At 43.9% G+C, this 17786-nt stretch overlaps 1 protein-coding gene across 3 annotated transcripts in view; it reads left to right on the plus strand.

Annotated features, from left to right (window-relative positions):
* Nucleotides 1–17786, plus strand: part of LOC118398659 (exostosin-1-like) — a 295874-nt gene that overhangs the window by 251892 nt on the left and 26196 nt on the right. For all 3 annotated transcript variants that reach the window (XM_035794215.2, XM_035794216.2, XM_035794217.2), the window contains exons 5-6: nucleotides 13717–13836; nucleotides 16230–16362. In XM_035794215.2, coding sequence (XP_035650108.1) covers nucleotides 13717–13836; nucleotides 16230–16362 — 253 coding nt within the window. The remainder of the gene's footprint in view (nucleotides 1–13716; nucleotides 13837–16229; nucleotides 16363–17786) is intronic.

Here is a 17786-nt window from a genome sequence, read left to right on the forward strand (position 1 = left end):
GGAGTGTATTACAAGGAGCCGCCCTTCTTGGCTCACATCAACACCATTATCCCAGAAACTCTAGACCCACTTCAATATGCATACCGCCCGAACAGATCCACAGATGATGCAATCTCTATTGGACTCCACACTGCCCCTTCCCACCTGGACAAAATAAACACCTATGTGAGAATGCTATTCATTGACTACAGCTCAGTGTTCAACACCATAGTGCCCTCAAAGCACATCAATAAGCTAAGGACTGACTGCATGGCCAGGCATGACTCCAACACCATCATTAAGTTTGCAGATGACACAACAGCGGTAGTCCTGATCACGACGACGAGACATCCTATAGGGAGGAGGTCACAGAACTGGCCATGTGGTGCCAGGACAACAACCTCTCCCTCAACGTGATCAAAACAAAGGAGGTGATTGTGGACTACAGGAAAAAGAGGACAGAGCACAACCCCATTCTCATTGACGGGGCTGTAGTGGAGCAGGTTGAGAGATTCAAGTTCCTTGGTGTCCACATTACCAACAAGCTAACTGGTCTAAGCACACCAAGACAGTCGTGAAGAGGGCACGACAAAACCTATTCACCCTCACAAGACTGAAAAGATTTGTCAGATCCTCAAAAGATGTGCACCATCGAGAGCATCCTGACGGGTTGCATCACTGCCTGGTATGGCAACTGCTCGGCCTCCGACTGCAAGGCACTACAGAGGGTAGTGCGTACGGCCCAGTACATCACTGGGGCCAAGCTTCCTGCCATCCAGGACCTCTATACCAGGCGGTGTCAGACGAAGGCCCTAAAAAATGTCAAAGACTCCAGCCACTGTAGACATAGACTGTTCTCTCTGCTACCGCACGGCAAGTGGTACCGGAGCGCCAATTCTAGGTCCAAGAGGCTTCTAAACAGCTTCTACCCCCAAGCCAAAAGACTCCTCAACATCCAATCAAATGGCTACCCAGACTATTTGCATTGCCCCCCCCTTTACACCACTGCTACTCTCTGTTGTTATCATCTATGCATAGTCATTCATTTTAATAACTCTACCTACATGTACATATTACCTCAACTAACCGGTGCCCCCGCACATTGACACTGTACCAGTACCCCCCTCTGTATATTGTTATTTTACTGCTGCTCTTTAATTACTTGTTACTTTTATTCTTATTCTTACTCATATTTTTTGCATTGTTGGTTAGGGGCTCGTAAGTAAGCCTGTTGTATTTGGCGCATGTGACTAATAAAATTGGACTTTTGACGAAAAACGACATTGCAACACTGCGCTACGCTCCTTACCTTCCGTCTCCGTAGTGTGTGAATTTACCTTAACAGTCCTGCTTCCGTCCTTCTCCTTGCCCCAACCTGGGCTCAAAGCAGGGACCCGCTGAACATATACAGTGCATTCGGAAAGTATTCAGACCCCTTGAATTCTTCCACATTTTCTTATCGTACAGCCTCATCAACCTACACACAATAACACATAATGGTGAAGCGTAAATAACAGATACCTTATTTACATAAGTATTCAGTCCATTTGCTATGGGACTCTGAATTGAACTCAGCCGCGTTCTGTTTAAATTGATCATCCTTGAGATGTTTCTACAACTTGATTGGAGTCCGCCTGATGTAAATATTATTTGGAAAGGCACACGCCTGTCTATATAAGGTCAGACAGTTGACAGTGCATGTCAGAGCAAAGACCAAGCAATGAGGTCGAAGGAATTGTCCATAGAGCTTCTAGACAGGAACGATACCAAAACATTTCTGCAGCATTGAAAATCTCCAAGAACCCAGTGGGCTCCATCATTCTTAAGTCGAAAAGTTTGAAACCACCAAAACTCTTCCTAGAGCTGGGAACCTAGCCAAATTGAGCAAATGGGGGAGAAGGGCCTTGGTCAGGGAGTTGACCAAGAACCCGATGGCCACTCTTACAGAGCTCCAGAGTTCCTCTGTGGAGATGGGAGAACCTCCAAGAAGGACAACCATCTCTATAGCACTTCACCAATCAGACCTTTATGGTAGAGTGGCCAGATGGAAGCCACTCCTTAGTAAAAGGCACATGACAGCCCGCTTGGAGTTTACCAAAGGGCACCTAAAGGACTCTCAGACCATGAAAAACAAGATTGTCTGGTCTGATGAAACCAAGATTGAACTCTTTCGCCTGAATGCCATGCGGTGAAGCATGGTGGTGGGAGCATCCTGCTGTGCGGATGTTTTTCAGCTGCAGGGACTGGAAGACTAGTCAGGATTTTCTTATGTTTTTCATTTGTATTTTAATTTATTTATTCTTTACTTCAGTTTATTTAGTAAATACTTAACACTTTTTCTTAAAACTGCATTGTTGGTTAAGGGCTTGTAAGTAAGTATTTCACTGTAAAGTCTACACCTGTTGTATTCAGCGTATGTGACAAATACAATTTGATTTGATTTGATTGCGGGAAAGATGAACGGAGGAAAGTACAGAGAGATCCTTGCTCCAGGGCGCTCAGGACCTCAGACTGGGGCGAAGGTTCACCTTCCAACAGGACAACGGCACTAAGCACACAGCCAAGACAATGCAGGTTTGGCTTCGGGACAAGTCTTTGAATGTCCTTGAGTGGCCCAGCCAGAGCCCGGACTTGAACCTGATCAAACATTTCTGGAAAGACCTGAAATTAGCTGTGCAGCGACACTCCCCATCCAACCTGACAGAGCTTGAGAGGATCTGCAGAGAAGAATGTAAGAAACTCCCCAAATACAGATGTGCCAAGTTTGTAGCGTCATACCCAAGAAGACTTGAGGCTGTAATCTCTGCCAAAGGTGCTGCAACAAAGTACTGAGTAAAGTGTCTTAAAAACCTCTTTGGGCTGAGATACCGTTAACGGGATCGATATGTCAACACCAGTGAAAGTGCAGGGCGCCAAATTCAAAACAACAGAAATCCCATAATTAAAATTCCTCAAACATACAAGTATTTTACACCAATTTAAAGATACACTTCTTGTTAATCCCACCACAGTGTCCGATTTCAAAAAGGCTTTACAGCGAAAGCAAACCAAACGATTATGTTAGGTCAGAGCCAAGTCACAGAAAAACACAGCCATTTTTCCAGCCAAAGAGAGGAGTCACAAAAAGCAGAAATAGAGATAAATTAATCACTAACCTTTGATGATCTTCATCAGATGACACTCATAGGACTTCATGTTACACAATACATACATGTTTTGTTCGATAAAGTTCATATTTGTATAACAAAAATCTTAGTTTACATTAGCGCGTTACATTCAGTAGTTCCAAAACATCCAGTGATTTTGCAGAGAGCCACATCAATTTACAGAAATACTCATAATAAACATTGATAAAAGATACAACTATTATGCACGGAATTATAGATACACTTCTCCTTAATGCAACCGCTGTGTCAGATTTTTAAAAAAACTTTACGGAAAAAGCACACCATGCTATAATCTGAGTATAACAGATATCCGCCAGGTTGTGTAGTCAACAGAAGTCAGAAATAGCATTAGAAATGTTCACTTACCTTTGATGATCTTCATCAGAATGCACTCCCAGGAATCCCAGTTCCACAGTAAATGTTTGTTTTGTTCGATGATGTTCATAATTTATGTCCAAATACCTCCTTTTGTTAGCGCGTTCAGTTCACAAATCCAAATTCATGACGCGCGATCACTAGGAGCAGACAAAAAGTTAAAAAGTTCCGTTACATGTCAAACGATGTATAGAATCAATCTTTAGGATGACCTCTGACTCATTCCTCTCTCATTCGCCCCCACTTCACAGTAGAAGCATCAAACAAGGTTCTAAAGACTGTTGACATCTAGTGGAAGCCTTAGGAAGTGCAATATGACCAATATCCCACTGTATCTTCGATAGACAATGAGTTGAAAACCTACAAACCTCAGATTTCCCACTTCCTGGTTGGATTTTCCCTCAGGTTTTTGCCTGCCATATGAGTTATGTTATACTCACATACATCGTTCAAACAGTTCTAGAAACTTCAGAGTGTTTTCTATCTAAATATACTAACATATCCATATCTTAGCTTCTGGGACTGAGTAGCAGGCAGTTTACTCTGGGCACCTCTGGGCACCTTATTTATCCAAGCTACTCAATACTGCCCCCATTCATAAGAAGTTAATACTTATGTAAATGTGATATTTTTTATACATTTGCAAAAATGTCAAAGATTCTGTTTTTGCTTCGTCATTATGGGGGGAAAACGATTGAATCAATTTGAAAATAAGGTTTTAACGTAACAAAATGTGGAAAAAGTCAACGGGTCTGAATACTTTCTGAATGAACTGTAAACAACTGCTTCCCACAAAGCATCGTTACCCATCACTCAACAAAAGCTGTAGTCCTTGCAATGCAAGGGAAACAACTCATTCAAGGTCTCAGAACGAGTGACGTCACCGATTGAAACACTACTGGTGCGCACTGCTAACTAGCTAGCCATTTCACGTCAGTGACATGAGCCAGGCATTCACACACGTGGCATGGTTACGTGGCACGTGGCATGGTTACGTGGCACGTGGCATGGTTACACGTGGTCTGCGGTTGTGAGACCGGTTGGACTTGCTGCCAAATTCTCTAAAATGACATTGGATGCGGCTTATAGTAGAGAAATTTACATTTACAGAGCAACGACTCTGGTGGATATTCTTGCAGTCAGCATGCTAATTGCATGCTCCCTCAAAATGTGAGAAAACTGTGGCATTGTGTTGTGGGACAAAACTGCACCTTTTAGTGAGGCCTATTATTTTCCACAGGTGCACCTGTGTAATGATCATGCTGTTTAATCAGCTTCTTGATATGCCACATCTGTCAGGCTGATTGATTATCTTGGCAAATGAGAAATGCTCACTAACAGGGATGTAAAGAAATGTCTTTAATTTCAGCTCATGAAACATGGGACCAACACTTTACATGTTGCGTTAATATTTTTGTTCAGTGTAGTTGTGGTCATATGGCTAGTATCTATGGAAGCATTTAGCTGCCTAAACGCAATTGGAAATGCAAATGGAGAAATTATAAATCAATGTCATATTTGCAATTTTGCATTTTTGGTGACAAAATTCTAAATGAAATGCAAGAAAAGATATTGCATTATCATTTTCATGATAGCAGGGTAGCCTAGTGAGCACTGAATTAGTAACCAGGAGGTTGCAAGTTCAAATCCCTGAGCTGACAAGGTACAAATCTGTCGTTCTGCCCCTGAACAGGCAGTTAACCCACTGTTCCTAGGCCGTCATTAAAAATAAGAATGTGTTCTTAACTGACTTGCCTAGTTAAATAAAGGTTAAAAAAAATGATTGAGTATGTCTGCCTATTTGAGAAGGAAGTAGCAAAGTGTGACACATTTAAAAATCAAATGTAAATGCGTTGCTAGTGTGTGTCACCTGGTCATTGTCAAAGAGATCCCCTCAGCTTCATAACCATACGTGGTGCAGTTCGTCAGATTAAATGTGACCAAGGATGCAACTTTGTGGGAGCCAATAATGAACTGAAGGAAGCAAGCGCTCAACGAAGTTGACATGGACAGGCTGACTGCCTATCTCGTTGAGAGTGTGATTTCAGCATGAATGCCCCCCATTCAAGTCACGTGGGTGGCGTCTGGGAGCGAACAGTGAGAGGTATCCTTAGCTCCACACTCTCACTCTCTTCTGGTAGACTAGATGATTATTCTCTACGAGCCTTCTTCTACGACGCAATGGCAATTGTAAACAATCGCCCACTCATCGTTGACAACACCAATGATCCAAACAGTCTTGAGCCACTCACCCCTAATCATCTGCTTACTATGAAATCTACCACAGCTCTACTTCCTCCTGCCAGATTCATCAGGGAGGACATGTACGCTCAGGAAAGGTGACGGCCTGTTTAATATCAAGTAGAACGGTTTTGGAGACGCTGGCAAAAAGAGTATCTTGCCAACATCGCCATCCGGCAGTGCTGGCACATCCCGACGAGAAACCTGCAGTTCGGTGACATAGTGATGATGAGAGATGATGATCTGCCTAGAAATGAGTGGCGGATGGGTAGAGTCTCAGAGACTGCTGTTGATAAAGATGGACTAGTAAGGAGAGTCAAAATATGTGTTGGTGATCGGAAGTTAGACAAGACAGGCAAGCGTCTCACCAAGCTGTCAGTGTTCGAACGCCCAGTTCAAAAGCTAGTCTTGTTGCTGGAGACTGGTTAAGATATATGCCCCCCCAAATCTCTTTACATCCTATATCTAACCATGATCTCTTCTACTTTTGAGTCGTTTGTGCTATGATTCCATACCTTTCTGATACCATATTTCTGGTCTTCGGTCATTTAAAGTACAGAAATCATTCGTTATTTGTGTATACCATGTGCATTGTTCCTAATCACTCCTGATTTAGTGGGAGTGTAAATGTACCCCTAAAACGAGTGTCCGATCACGTCTGCTCTATATTTGGACTTTTATTTTCTTGTAGGAACTTTCTATCCTCTATCCTATCCTGTATATTTGACAGTTTAGTGTGACGTTTATTTTGAAAGCAGGCGTTTTGCCTTCTCTGTTTTACGCGCCAAGGATATATGGAAAACAGGCACGAGAGAGGAAAAGGAAAATACGTTTTTGTTAAGGTTGTTCAAGCACCCAAGAAACAACGAACTTAGCACCTGGCTGGAAAGAGGACGAGCTCTTACGGTGTGTTTATGGAAATGGTACCGCATGAAACTTTCATGAACCATCAGTTTGAGAGTTGACCATTCTTTCAGCTGGGGATGCTACAGGGACCATACCAGAGAATCTGTAAGGGAGCAGATGATCTATGATATGGATTGGAACCAGTCTGAGTTCATGTTGTCTGATTTGAAGGCTACAAAAGTTATTTTGGGGAAGAAAATACTTTTTTATTTTTAGCTCATTTGATCCCGACATGACAGTGTGCCTTTCAACTAATCTTTTTTTGTGTTCCAACCCTGTCATTGCTGTGTACAGGCAACCCCAACAGGTCGTACAGCAGACGCTGCCCCCTCCTGTCTTCCAGTTGATGCTGACCAAGCTGCTCACCATCACACCAGCACCTAACCCAAACCCTTTTCCTACCCCTTACCCTAACCCGGGTTCGTATCCTAACCCAACCCCACCTCTTATCCTAAACCGGGTTCGTATCCTAACCCAACCCCACCCCTTATCCTAAACCGGGTTCGTATCCTAACCCAACCCCACCCCTTATCCTAACCCGGGTTCGTATCCTAACCCAACCCCACCCCTTATCCTAAACCGGGTTGGTATCCAAATCCAACCCCACCCCTTATCCTAAACCGGGTTCGTATCCTAACCCAACCCCACCCCTTATCCTTAACCGGGTTCGTATCCAAATCCAACCCCACCCCTTATCCTAAACCGGGTTCGTATCCTAACCCAACCCCACCCCTTATCCTAAACCGGGTTCGTATCCTAACCCAACCCCACCCCTTATCCTATACCGGGTTCGTATCCTAACCCAACCCCACCCCTTATCCTAACCCGGGTTCGTATCCTAACCCAACCCCACCCCTTATCCTAAACCGGGTTCGTATCCTAACCCAACCCCACCCCTTATCCTAAACCGGGTTCATATCCAAATCCAACCCCACCCCTTATCCTAAACCGGGTTCGTATCCTAACCCAACCCCACCCCTTATCCTAAACCGGGTTCGTATCCTAACCCAACCCCACCCATTATCCTAAACCGGGTTCGTATCCTAACCCAACCCCACCCCTTATCCTAAACCGGGTTCGTATCCTAACCCAACCCCACCCCTTATCCTAAACCGGGTTCGTATCCTAACCCAACCCCACCCCTTATCCTAAACCGGGTTCGTATCCTAACCCAACCCCACCCCTTATCCTATACCGGGTTCGTATCCTAACCCAACCCCACCCCTTATCCTAAACCGGGTTCGTATCCTAACCCAACCCCACCCCTTATCCTAAACCGGGTTCGTATCCTAACCCAACCCCACCCCTTATCCTAAACCGGGTTCGTATCCTAACCCAACCCCACCCCTTATCCTAAACCGGGTTCGTATCCTAACCCAACCCCACCCCTTATCCTAAACCGGGTTCATATCCTAACCCAACCCCACCCCTTATCCTATACCGGGTTCGTATCCTAACCCAACCACACCCCTTATCCTAAACCGGGTTCGTATCCTAACCCAACCCCACCCCTTATCCTATACCGGGTTCGTATCCTAACCCAACCCCACCCCTTATCATAAACCGGGTTCGTATCCTAACCCAACCCCACCTCTTATCCTAAACCGGGTTCGTATCCTAACCCAACCCCACCCCTTATCCTAAACCGGGTTCGTATCCTAGCCCAACCCCACCCCTTATCCTAAACCGGGTTCGTATCCAAATCCCAACCCTCCCTTCCCCATACACTGATACATCACACTCTTCCCTTCTTTGAGCCCATCCCTCTCTTTATTTATGGTTTTGTTTAGACTGATTTTGTTTTGACTCCTGTTTTTTTTTTGTTTTTATCTTCATTTTTACAATTTTAAGAGTTGTATAAGTCTTATTATTATTATTATTATCATCATCATCATCAGACAGGTAAGGATGTTCTCCCATAGGAAGCAAGGGCTGGAGGGGCACCAAAATGGCTGAAAGATGTCTTCATGCCCTGATCTGCACTTTGCTATTTCCCTTCATGGACTTAAGCGCAATGGATTTGTACAATTGGTTAGTCAAGTTCAGTGTTCTTATTTATTGCCTAATGGGCAACAGTGTGAACATTGTCATCACTACCTTTACTATAACACCTCATTGAACTACTCAATAAGACCACTCTTGGATAAATTGAGTGAATGAATGATTGGTTATGACAACATGCACTAAACCGGAACATATGGTTGTGAACAATAAAAAAACAGCAGGATATGTGAATTAAATTGTGACTAGTGCACTTCATACGTTGTACATTTATAATCTTTGTCTTCATCCATGCCAAACCTTTTACATAATTTGTGCTCCTTTTTCACAGACAGTTTTGGATGATGACCTGTCTCCATAACTGACAGGAAGCGAGAAGGAATATCATCACCGATGATGTTACTAATATTTCTAACTGTACTGATGAGGAAGAGGGAAGACATCCATTGTCGCTGAACTGCTTGACGTGTTCAGTAAAAATGACAGTGTCACTTTCTTACCAGTAGTCACATGTTCAATAAGAAGTTCTATACAATACAGAAGTGTTTTTTGCTCTATAATGAGGTTCTGGCAATCATATGTTGGAAAACATTATCAAGAAAACCTACAATAGCTGAACACTGTGATAGTAACCTGTTTGTTGAACAACAGTGATTCTAAGAACAAGAATAGCTGTTACCTATAGGACAATGTATCTATCACAGGTCACCAAGGGAACAGTAAGGTAAAACCTTAATAACATCATTTGTGATGCTTAATTGTGCATGCCTCTCATTTTCCAACAACTTAATATGCAATAAAGCTATACCTATGGCTTGCATAACCAACTCAGTTTCCCTTGTTAGAGTTCTCCCTGAGATTTGAAGGTTGGACAGTTCGATCCCTGGCCGAGTCATACCAGACTGTAAAAATGGGACCTGATGCGTCTCTGCTTGGCACTCAAGATAGGTTGAGATAGATTTGGGGTAAGGCCCTGCGATTGACTAGCGTCCTATCCAGTTGGTGTACTGGTACATCAAGCTACAAGGTGCATCACACTACAGAAACAAGAGATAGGCTCCTGCTCCTATGAGCCATTGTGGCTCACACAAGCAAAGTCTCGCACAAAGCTACCCTCTTAATTTGACTTGCAGCTTTAACAGTATTGAGTCAAGGAAAATAAATGGAGGATAAATTCACCATTCTGCAGGACAATAACCTAAAACACAAGGCCAAATCTACACTGGAGTTCCTTACCAAGAAGACAGTGAATGTTCCTGAGTGGCCGAGTTACAGTTTTGACATAAATCTACTTGAAAATCTTGAAAATGGTTGTCTAGCAATGATCAACAACCAATTTGAGAGCGCTTGAAGAATTTTGAAAATAATAATAGGCAAATATTGTGCAAATACAGGTGAGTAAAGCTCTTAGAGACTTACCCAGAAGACTCACAGCTGTAATAGCTACTAAATATGTTTCTAACGTATTGACTCAGGGGTGTGAATACTTATGTAAATTCATTATTTCTGTATTTAATTTTCAATAAATTTGCCAACATTTCTAAAAACACGTTTTAACTTTTTTATAATTGGGTATTGTGTGTAGATGGGTCAGAGAAAAAAAATATGGTTAATCAATTTTGAATTCAGGCTGTAACACAAGAAAATGTGGAATAAATCAAGGGGTATGAATAAGGCACCGCATATATTTAATTTATTTGTTGGACTAGAATGATTTTAGTAGGTTATTTCTATCTACTCATCTCTTAAAGTGTTGACTTGCCTCTCACCATAGCCAGCTAGCTAGCTAACGTGTCTAACATAGATGGCTAACTATAGTACAGTACTAACGGCTGTCCTAGCCAGTATAGCAAAGATTATCTGAGTCATTCAATGGATAACACAGCTTCGCCTCTTCCTCTGTGATCCAGAAATACTTTACAAAATTAAGAGTACATGTTTTTCTGTCTGAGCATAGCTGGGTCATTCCTACTTTGTGGTACCTTTTGGACCTCAAAACATTTGGAGAGAAAAAAAAGTATTTTTGTGTTTTAGTATCAGAAAAAGGATATGTTTGGCTTTCAGAAAAAACATATTGGTCAAGCTCAGGCACTTATTTTCTTAGGTGCATTTTCCAACCTGTTAGGTGCATAAGGGTGGAAATGTGGAGCCCAAATTAGCCATAGCTCTGTGAGTGAGAAAAATTGAGAGAGTAAAATGGTCAACACTTTAACAGGATTTTTACTTCTCTTTCAAACATATTTTAACACATGGTGGAAATATATGAGTGGGACATACAGACTAACAACATGAAACATGGAAAAATAGATAAAATGGAGTGTCTATATTTATGTACCTTTGCACCATTGTTTTCCTACCAAAGAAATTATTACATTTCCTGAATGTGGTGTCATTTTAGAAAGGTGTTATTTTCATAAATGGAGAAATATAACAAACTAACAAATTGGAAAGTGATATCAGAGTCACAGAACATCGTAAATAAAATATTAAATACAATAATCATGAACAAAAGTAATTGATGAGAGAGAATTTACCTAGGACTATAAAATAATATTATATTTTAAGGCGTATTTCTCGTGGAAGTTGATGAGTAACACCCGGGGACATGGCAAAAAAGCCTACATCCACTGGAAAAAAAGTTTTCAAAATTATTCCTTTTCAAGATCCATATTTTTGTGTGTTTAATGTAAGGACACCTGACCTTTTATATTTAAAACCTTTTGGAATCCACATTTTACACTAAATATAAAGTGATGTCCTGGGGACAGAAAAGGCACTGTAGGCACCGCCAAGTTAAATAAAGGTGAAAAAAAATAGGGAGGAATGACCCAGCTACCAAGCCCAGGCAACCTCTTCTGCCTCCGTTGCCAAATCCCCATCCACCATGTTTGATTGGCAGGTGTAACACATCGAAAATGAAAATGCAAAGGAGCAATCAAGAAAGAAAATAGCAAAATGAAGCATAGCAATTGATTTATCGAATTTCATTGATCATTATAATTTTGACAGTCAACCCACACAGAGTATGGAAGGTAATTATCAATTGTAATTGATCATTCATTTTCTTTTTGTCACAATTTATGTGGTAACAAGAAGGAAATGAAATGGCATTTACATTTCGTTTTTAAGTGTAAGAGTGTTGCATTTCCAATTGAGTGTCAGCAGCTAAATGCTTCCATAAGTATCAACAAGGGCTAACTACAAATTCTAGCTAGCTAGCTAACATCAGTGAAGCTTGCTAGTTAGTTAACATTTGCTATAGATAGCTACAGCAGGCTGTAGAAAGCTACTGCCACCTTGTGGTCTGGAGTTTTTTAAGAGGCTGATGAACAGTGCTATCTGAACAACAAAAAGTTGACTGCCGACACTGAGCAGAACTGCTAAGGACCTGTCAGCAGTCGGCACACGTTTTGTAGAACCGCAAGCAAAGTGGTGTCAGAACAAATGTCATGCAGGCCTCAGTTATTCAGAGTGTGAATTAGATACAAAACGATGTTAAAAGGTGAGGAAAGTTGGGAAAGTTAGGATTAAATCACTATTGATTTGTAGTCATCTGTTGTGTTTAGATGGTTCAATGTAAATGTATTCCATTTAGATCTATTTTCCTATCAAAACCCAGATTCATGGGCCTCCCGGGTGGCGCAGTGGTTAAGGGCTGCACTGCAGCGCTAGCTGTGACACCAGAGACTCTGGGTTCGCGCCCAGGCTCTGTTGTAACCAGCCGCGATCGGGAGGTCTGTGGGGCGATGCACAATTGGCCTAGTGTCGTATGGGTTAGGGGGGGCTTGGCCGGTAGGGATATCCTTGTCTCATTGTGCACCAGTGACTCCTGTGGTGAGCCGGGTGCAGTGCACGCTAAACAAGGTTGCCAGGTGCACGGTGTTTCCTCCGACACAACTTCATAAAGATTAGCACGACCAACTACCTCTATATCCAGCTTTGTTTACAGAGTTGGTAAACTAGCAAAGCACAGCCCCCACACCATACTGCTGTGTGTGTGTGTGTGTGTGTGTGTGTGTGTTGGTCCATAATGAGAATGGAGGAGAGTTTTTAAGGCCATCCAATGTTTTGGTTTTATACAACAATCAAGTTACTGCTCCTGCTGGTAAAAAGTGAATCTCTTTACATTCAATTATGTGGAAGAATGATGCACAACAACCCAGCACAACATGTGGAGTAGCTTATTCCCCCACAGAGGAGACACATAAACACTGATGGAGAGATAGAGAGGGAAGGGGAGGATTTGATTTGCCTAATGTATACCCTGCCTCTGAGTGTATTAAAATTAGAGATACTGTCACTGCCAAACAGCTCAGGCAGACATTGTTTTCAGGCTTCAGGTGGGAAAGGCGTGCTGTCTTTGTGATTTCGGGGTTAGAAATGTGACATTCATGGTGACTGCTGATTTGTCTTCCTGCCCCCTCTCCTGCCACGTGTCACATTGTGAATTGTATTTTCTGTGTTTGTTTGTATAATTCATGAAGAGCTCAGAGAGGAATAGTAACAGTACAGAACAGTGATGCACTGTGAAACATGAGGTAGTGCTATCTGTTAGTTAGTAGGGTGTGATAGTGTTGTGTTTTAGCCATAGGAGTGACATGATCCCTAACTTAAGGGCTCAACCTCTCTCACACAAGGCTGGTTTACTAGCCCATAACGTTTTAACACCTCAGTTTCTCTCTAGCAATATGAACTATGCTGTAGCAACACCTTGAGGGGATAGTCCTCAATTGGAACGGTATGCCAGTAAATTCTATTGATCCTCTTGTTAGTCCTCTAAGGCCTACCACATAGATCACAGTGTAATTTGACCATTGAGGACCATCGTTAACGATGTCATTGGTCCCTCAAGTTATCGCCACTAAAGGGCCATTCGAATCCTACAGAGAGGTGTTGCTATGGCTCTCATAGGTGGAGACAGTGTGCCCATGGGCCTCCCTCGGGAAGGAGTTTTTCACCTAATCACATCTGCCCAGAGAATAACCCATGTGCCCCCCCCACTCCTTCACATTCGTTTAAATTTTTACTCTGTCCTTTTTTTCCCCAGGTTCCTTCAATTACCAGATCTGTGGACCATGACAAAATATTGGCGCTCAGGCAGCAGACTCAGTTCCTCTGGGATGCTTATTTTTCTTCGGTAGCAAAAATAGTATTAACTACATTAGAGGTAAGCTCTCCCATTTATAGAACTGTTCATTTGAATCAAGAGTGGGTGGGAGCGGGTTGGGAGGATTGCAGGGCCAGACAGCCAGCAGCCAGGATAACGGATAGCCTTTTCTATAATGTGCACAAGTGGCCAGGATGAATTGATGGTGGCTGTACAACAGCGTTTCCCAAACAAGTTCTTAATTTCCCCTGTTTTTTTGTGTTTTTTTACTCCTCCTGACAGTCTGGCTCTTACTTTGGGAGTGTTTTCACTATACTCTATCTTCTGTCTCAGTCTCTGGGGAGAAACAGACACAAAGGGCTTTCATCAGACTCTTCCCCAGATCAGTCAGGACCTGCCATGATCAAAAGAGATTGCAGTGTAACGGTTTCCTCTGGAATCTTAAATGTCTAGAGACTCTCATGGACAACGACAGGTAGCTGGGGGTTCCTTAAACAAAACTCCCCCTTGTGCTATACTGCTACTGTTTATTGTTGTCACACCCCCAAATATAGTGTCCTCTAAGAGCAAAGTTAAAATAATTGTCATGTTTCCCCTGGAACAATCGGAAAAACACTTTTTATGGTCTGATGTGTGGAGAGGAAGCCACGGTATGAGGTGTTTTGGCCTGCAGGTATGAGAGGAAAGGTTCAGCAGGGTAACATCAGAACATTCTCATAGGCTCTCTGTTCACCCCTCTGTCTCACTCAACATTTTGAGGGTTTTACTTTGGTCTGAGTTTTTCCATTGGTTTTTATTTTAACACACTTTCACTTATTGTTGTATCAGTGACCCATTCAGAAGCTACTCTGTTATGATAGTGTTGTGGGCTCTAATTTAGAACTCACTCAACAGACACTCCAACCTGTTTACCCATATGTCTTTGTCCCTGAGGTTTTCATTTCACTTCTTCATTTTCAGGGTGTCCGTGTTTCATTTCTCCACTCTCTGTCTTTACTCCCTTCTTGTTTCCATTCAATTTACCACTTCATAAAGGACATAATGACAAGGAGGGTTGAGGAGGAGGGGGAAAAGAGAAAGTGAGGAGGATAAATTATAGGCATTCCGCCATGGTTCTTCAAAGGGAGCCACAGCAGCACTTTGTGATGAATTGGATTAGGGCCGAGCGTTGGTTTTATGTGTTGCCGGGCGAACGTCACCACCAGGTGCCTAGTCCAAATCCAACAGGGAAGGAATTAGGCCCATCTCCATGGATATTTACCGTTGTGCAGATGTGGTAAATGCTCGGCGCTACCTGCCGACTGACAAAATGGGGGAAATTAGGCATTCTAAATTGCCCCGCAAGTGGCACACACACACAGGGCTTTTGTGAGGTTGTCGATAAGTGCCAGCTAATTCTCCATATAGATCAAAAGGCACATCTCGTCTCAGTGTTGCTGGCACTGGACAGGCATATGGACTCTAAACTGTTATGATAATCACACTGAGGGTGGCCGTTTGAGGTGCGGGACAAACAGGCAGACGCACTGCTTCCCTCATAGCCAGATAAATCTGACCTGAATCTGTCAATAGGGTTTTCAGATACATTTGCCTACGATGCAGAACAAGTATAACACAGTCACATGATACTGTAGCAACTCCTGTAGAAGAGAAAATATATATTTTTTACTGTGGAGGTACTGTATCTTGAGCAACATAAATTAAGTTCATCACCTAGCAGGGAGTAAACAGCGTGGAGGGGTCGACCTACCGCCTCGTCTCTCTGAGGGGGTTGCTTGTTAAGGCGTCTCTCACAACCTCATTAGGACCCACAGTTCAAACGGAGGAAGCAGCCAGGAAAGCACCGGGCTCTGAGAGCATGTAAGTGAGGAGACCCATATGGAGGTCTCTTGCTGTGGATCCAAGAGCAGGAGAGCTGTGGCCTTTCTACTTCAGGGCATGCAGTGAGGCAGGTTTATTGGAAAGAGCAATCAGAAGTAGATGGCTGATATGATATGAAATTAAATTACTGTCATTAATGTTAATGATTGAGAGGTTGGTTTTGTGTCCAATGACTCAACTAATATCAGGACCCATAGGTGACCATCTTCTTGTAAAATATCCTGTGCATCATCAGTGCATCACTCTTACTGCATGACCACTGCATGCAAATAACTCCTTACGGTCATTGCTGTTCAATGGACTGTCAGTAGCACAGTCATCATATATAGCAACATGGGACGACGAGATACAGGTCCAATCTCCACAGTTAACATGCAAGGTAACAGTTGCACCTGGGTGAGTGGGCATCAGTCCCAGCTGAGGGTGTGAGGTGTTATCTGCATCAGCAAGACACTGCTCGACAACATGGCCACGTCTATCAGACCCAGCCTCTTGCACAGCGAGCAGCTTCTTTGTACTAATCCTCTCTCTCTCTCCTCCTCCTTCTCTCCGTGTTGTTTCTTTTTCTGCAGATAATCCAAGACAGAATAAATTCACACGTATCCAGGAACAAGTTGATGTGGAATTCGTTGCCTGGTGGACTGTACGTTCTGCCTCAGTTCTCCACGGATGCTGCAGTGTTCCCCTTCTACTACTCCTCTCTGGGTGAGTTGGAGCCTGGTGGACTGTACGTTCTGCCTCAGTTCTCCACGGACGCTGCAGTGTTCCCCTTCTACTACTCCTCTCTGGGTGAGTTGGAGCCTGGTGGACTGTACGTTCTGCCTCAGTTCTCCACGGACGCTGCAGTGTTCCCCTTCCACTACTCCTCTCTGGGTGAGTTGGAGCCTGGTGGACTGTACGTTCTGCCTCAGTTCTCCACGGACGCTGCAGTGTTCCCCTTCCACTACTCCTCTCTGGGTGAGTTGGAGCCTGGTGGACTGTACATTCTGCCTCAGTTCTCCACGGACGCTGCAGTGTTCCCCTTCTACTACTCCTCTCTGGGTGAGTTGGAGCCTGGTGGACTGTACATTCTGCCTCAGTTCTCCACGGACGCTGCAGTGTTCCCCTTCTACTACTCCTCTCTGGGTGAGTTGGAGCCTGGTGGACTGTACGTTCTGCCTCAGTTCTCCACGGACGCTGCAGTGTTCCCCTTCTACTACTCCTCTCTGGGTGAGTTGGAGCCTGGTGGACTGTACGTTCTGCCTCAGTTCTCCACGGACGCTGCAGTGTTCCCCTTCTACTACTCCTCTCTGGGTGAGTTGGAGCCTGGTGGACTGTACGTTCTGCCTCAGTTCTCCACGGACGCTGCAGTGTTCCCCATCTACTACTCCTCTCTGGGTGAGTTGGAGCATGGTGGACTGTACGCTCTGCCTCAGTTCTCCACGGACGCTGCAGTGTTCCCCTTCTACTACTCCTCTCTGGGTGAGTTGGAGCCTGGTGGACTGTACGTTCTGCCTCAGTTCTCCACGGACGCTGCAGTGTTCCCCTTCTACTACTCCTCTCTGGGTGAGTTGGAGCCTGGTGGACTATACGTTCTGCCTCAGTTCTCCACGGACGCTGCAGTGTTCCCCTTCTACTACTCCTCTCTGGGTGAGTTGGAGCCTGGTGGACTGTACGTTCTGCCTCAGTTCTCCACGGACGCTGCAGTGTTCCCCTTCTACTACTCCTCTCTGGGTGAGTTGGAGCCTGGTGGACTGTACGTTCTGCCTCAGTTCTCCACGGGCGCTGCAGTGTTCCCCTTCTATTACTCGTCTCTGGGTGAGTTGGAGCCTGGTGGACTGTACGTTCTGCCTCAGTTCTCCACGGACGCTGCAGTGTTCCCCTTCTATTACTCGTCTCTGGGTGAGTTGGAGCCTGGTGATAACCTGCTATTATGTGTCTGTGTAACAGACTCCTCTCTGGGTGAGTTGTAGCCTGGTGATAACCTGCTATTATGTGTCTGTATAACAGACTCCTCTCTGGGTGAGTTGGAGCCTGGTGATAACCTGCTATTATGTGTCTGTATAACAGACTCCTCTCTGGGTGAGTTGCAGCCTGGTGATAACCTGCTATTATGTGTCTGTATAACAGACTTCTCTCTGGGTGAGTTG

This window comes from Oncorhynchus keta, chromosome 19 (assembly GCF_023373465.1).
Source record: "Oncorhynchus keta strain PuntledgeMale-10-30-2019 chromosome 19, Oket_V2, whole genome shotgun sequence".
NCBI classification, from domain to species: domain Eukaryota; kingdom Metazoa; phylum Chordata; class Actinopteri; order Salmoniformes; family Salmonidae; genus Oncorhynchus; species Oncorhynchus keta.